Raw genomic sequence first — 4,142 nt, 5'->3', positions numbered from 1 at the left:
TTTCTGGAGATTATCCAAGGTGCTTCATGACCCATTATTGGGTCCCAAGCCCAACTTTGGGAACCAAAGTGCAGTGGTTCCCAAACTTTTCAGCTTTTGACCCACAAAATAACAGTAGAGACCTGAGCCACCAACTATTTTTGGATGATAAACATTTGTATCAGGTCAACAAAACATGGGCATGGTAACAATATTTTTATACTACATTTATCATTTTAAATATACTAACCTCACTCCTTTGTAACAATTAAGGCAAAATGTAATTAATTTAGAAAATCTTTTCAGGACCCCACCTTGATGTTTCAGGACCCCAACTTTGGGAACCACTGCTCTACAGTGAGTGAAAACTGGGGACAGCTGAGACAGTCTGACAGACTCAGCTGCTGTCAGACTGTGTGAATCCAGCCTCAACCAGCTTTCATTGTAACTTTAGACACTGAAGTCTTAAATTACTTTATATTCTGAACAAGCATCTGACAGTGCACTTGTGTACAAATATTTTAGCAATGTATAAAGTGTATTTTTAGCTATATTCACAGTATATATTAAGGGGAAAGTGTTTTCTGTTCTCAGAGACTTAAAACAGAATAAGCTTTTGTGATATTAAAGAAGCAGGCTTTATTATGACTCTTTTATAGTAATGCCAGATTTGTTCTAATTTCAGCTGTTCCACCAAACACAGAAATAACAAGATGCATTTGTTAAAAAAAGAGGAAAATTAAACATTTTTAATGAAATGTGATTTCTGTAATATTGCATGTCAGCTGTCTTTACTAACTTCTGTGCAGTTGTTGTGCACTTTTTGCAGCTCAACCAGTTAAATGTGAATTTACAAAGAATAAAAGAACTCTTCTGCAACCGATCCAGACACACAACAGTAGTAAAGAGCTGTTCATCAAACGTGCAGTGTGTTTCTGAGGTCTCAAACTACTGACAACATCAAACCAACCTTGAGAAGAAGGAGTCTGGGATCCACATCAGAGTCTGTCTGGAGGTGCTGAACCTGCAGTATAAATAAAACATGCTTATTATAAATGGCATCTCTTTTAACAAGTGCAGGATCACAGTCTAAGTAAAGCTTTTACTGGATGTTTTGTTGAGCAGATGACTCGGGATTTATTTACTGGTGTAAAATAAAATTTGTTTTTAAGGTACATTGTGTACAATCTGAATTATTTATTAGTGTAACAAAGCAGTGATGATAACAGACATGAAGTCGTTTGTCTCCATTTACATCAGTGACTGTTAGATCATCCGGAAATTATCATACATTTAGACAAAGCTCCAGTTTACAAAAATGAGACAATCAGTATCCGATGGACGAGGCTTACCTTGTCCCACCGACATTTAACTGGATGATCTCTCCCATCGCGGGCGAAGGGCTGTTACCATTAGTGGCCATGATGACCGAACCGGGGACTGCTTTTTTACAAGACAGTGTTGTTGTGTTGTGACTATTCTTTCACAAAGGCTAGCCTGCTAACCCTCCTCTCTCAGCAGCTCAGCTGATGCCCCGACTCCCCCAGACTCACAGCGTCTCCCTCGTCCCACCTTCCATCAAAAACCCGCTACACACGACCCGCTCGTTCTGCGCCAGTCGCTTTATAGAACCTCCGCAGAGTGGACAAGTCAGGAGGCATTGTTTTATCAAAAATAAATAAATAAATAAACAATCAGAGCAATACGAGAACCCCCTTATTTTCCCGAGCAAGCCTGCTTGCATCACTGCTCTGCATGTAACTCGTTGGACACCAGGTTGCGCAGGATTTTAGCATCGTCAAACAGCTGTGTTCTCTGATTCCAGGAGTGACAAGATAGTTCCCCCCCACTTCCTTACTGTTTCGCTGAAACGCGTAGCTTTAAAAGTTACACTCCTCTTTCGTAAACATACAATATGCAGACAAATTGAATGCTACTTGTGATTTTCATGACTTCTAATTATTAAAGTGTGAAATAAAATGACAATGTCAACATTTTGTTTGTCAGCCCCTTGTAAACTCCGAACAAGAACGTGTTTTCGGTCGACATGAAATCTCTGAGTTTATCTACGTCTGATGCTGCGCTGAATGACAGTGGATGCGAATTGAAATAATTTTGAAAAAGAGGGGAAAATAGTCCGTGGTTCTTTTTGAGGACTCATTTAATATATAAATCAGTGCAATATGTCATAAAGCGAGGAGTAAAACAAGAATGCTCATTAGCTTGCTGTGTGACAAGAAAATGTTTTATGGCAGGCCGTTGTGACATATAATCAAAGCACACATTTCCCCCTCAGTGACTACCGGTAGTCAAAGTGGCTTATTCTTCCTAAAATAACATTACATAAATAATACATACATAACATTAGTGTAAAAAAGTATTTAACATAATGGCTGGCTGGACTTGAAATATATTACAAATATCCATAAAAAATTCTCAAAAAGCTTATGGTCTGAGAATGTAATTCTTTTTATTCATAATTATCGGTTCAAATACATGCAATGACAAAAACAAATGGCTTTTTTATATTCATGTATTTTTCTTTACTTTTAGCCCTAGAGAAGTAGTCTTGTTTTTCTAGAATGAGCAGGGTTTGTCTTTAAAAATATATTACACGGAGATGCTTGCATTTAAAAGTGCTTATTTGTAATTAAATTGCTGCGGTTTCAGTTCTTGATGTTTGAAACTTTAAGGATGCATAGTATGCGCTCACATTTTTCTGTTTTTGTTAGCTTTTTGTATTAGAAATGTTAGGTACTTTTTTTTCTCTTTGAATACCTAAATTGCTGGAATGATAATTTGACGAGGAACAGCGTAATTATGGACACACTACTTAAAAATGTAAAATAAATAAAAAATATATGGTAAGTTTACTTCCCATACAGTATCGGTACGCGGTGTACTCTAGCAGCGCTGCGTTTTCTGTGCGCGCGCTGCACTCCTCGAGAACCCGCCCCGCCCCTCCCACCTCTGATGAGAGAAAGGACTCGAGATGCTACTTTTTATGACGAACTAGCATGTTTGCTCTCACCAAGTATTTACTGCTTTCCCTAACATGTAACGCAAAACGAAATATTTTGGGGGTCATGCTGTGTTCCTGGGTAAGTTTTTGTTAATTTATGTTTGAAAGAGTTTGTGGCTGCAAACAATTTGTTTATTTACCAGCTGAGAGAAAGTTAGCAAACTACTGGGTGCTTGAACTCTTAAGCTAATGGTAACATTGAACGTTAGCTTTAACAAACCTGAACACCAGCTACGGTCATTTATTTTTAAGATATGTTTGTCTCCTTGCGCCACGTCCTCGCAAGTCAAAGCTACTATGAGCAGGACGTAAACTTTGTCTCTAGTTGTTAACTTTGTGAAAGGGTCGTAAAGGTAAAGTGACTCAACGCGCTTCTTATTTGTTGTGTAATATCTGTAGCCCTTCTCCCTCTCCGAGCATTACACCGGTGGCCTGGTCTTGTAAAGGAGAATGGATTTGTGACCAGTTCAGTCAGCGGGAGGAGAGCTGGAGACAGAGGCGTCCCATCAGTCGTTGCTGCCCCAGAATCGGAAACCTAACGAAGCGACGTCAGGAAGGTTGGAGGTGATGTCGGAGGAGGCCGAGGTGAAAGTATGTCCAGGTCCGGACGGGAAGCCGGAGTCTACCGCCGGGAACAGCGGTAATACGGAACAGGTACCCTCCTCTCTGGCCTCTCCAGCGCCTGTTGCCACCTCAGCCACCGAGGATGAGGATGAGAGTGAAGATGAATCCGACATCCTGGAGGAGAGTCCTTGTGGCCGCTGGCAGAAACGTCGAGAGGAGGTACACTATCATTTTACACCACAGGCATATTGTGATAAAGTTCATTATTTTCTGTAATGTACTGATAAACGTTAAACTTTCATATATTTTAGATTCATTGCTCACCAACTGAAGTAGTTCAAGCCTTTTATTGTTTTAATATTGATGATTTTGGCAAAAAAAACTAAGGAAAAACAAAATCCCTATCTCAAAAAATTAGCATATTTCATCCGACCAATGAAAAAAAAGTGTTTTTAATACAAAAAAAGTAAACCTTCAAATAATTATGTTCAGTTATGCACTCAATACTTGGTGGGGAATCATTTTGCAGAAATGACTGCTTCAGTGTGGCGTGGCATGGAGGCAATCAGCCTGTGGC

The 4,142-nt window shown here is 39.5% G+C and overlaps 2 protein-coding genes across 3 annotated transcripts in view; one reads left to right on the top strand and one right to left on the bottom strand.

Moving 5' to 3' along the window:
* Positions 1–1,728, bottom strand: part of LOC106523688 (BTB/POZ domain-containing protein KCTD3) — a gene marked incomplete in the record, with an annotated part of 8,446 nt that extends 6,718 nt beyond the window's left edge. Inside the window, 2 exon segments of the mRNA XM_014017209.1 lie at positions 950–1,003; positions 1,332–1,728. Of these exon segments, the coding sequence (XP_013872663.1) occupies positions 950–1,003; positions 1,332–1,402 (125 nt within the window).
* Positions 1,729–2,945: 1,217 nt separating this feature from the next.
* Positions 2,946–4,142, top strand: part of LOC106523687 (nuclear receptor-binding protein) — an 18,489-nt gene continuing 17,292 nt past the window's right edge. The window contains exons 1-2 of one of the 2 annotated variants that reach the window (XM_014017208.1): positions 2,946–3,080; positions 3,401–3,784. In XM_014017208.1, the coding sequence (XP_013872662.1) occupies positions 3,569–3,784 (216 nt within the window). In that variant the 5' untranslated portion in view covers positions 2,946–3,080; positions 3,401–3,568. The remainder of the gene's footprint in view (positions 3,081–3,400; positions 3,785–4,142) is intronic. The other variant, XM_014017207.1, reaches the window with a different exon arrangement.

The sequence above is a fragment of the Austrofundulus limnaeus genome, unplaced genomic scaffold (genome assembly GCF_001266775.1).
Source record: "Austrofundulus limnaeus strain Quisiro unplaced genomic scaffold, Austrofundulus_limnaeus-1.0 Scaffold163, whole genome shotgun sequence".
Lineage (NCBI taxonomy): Eukaryota > Metazoa > Chordata > Actinopteri > Cyprinodontiformes > Rivulidae > Austrofundulus > Austrofundulus limnaeus.
The sequence above is the reverse complement of the archived record's forward strand: the minus strand, read 5'-3'. Positions and strand labels throughout refer to the sequence as shown.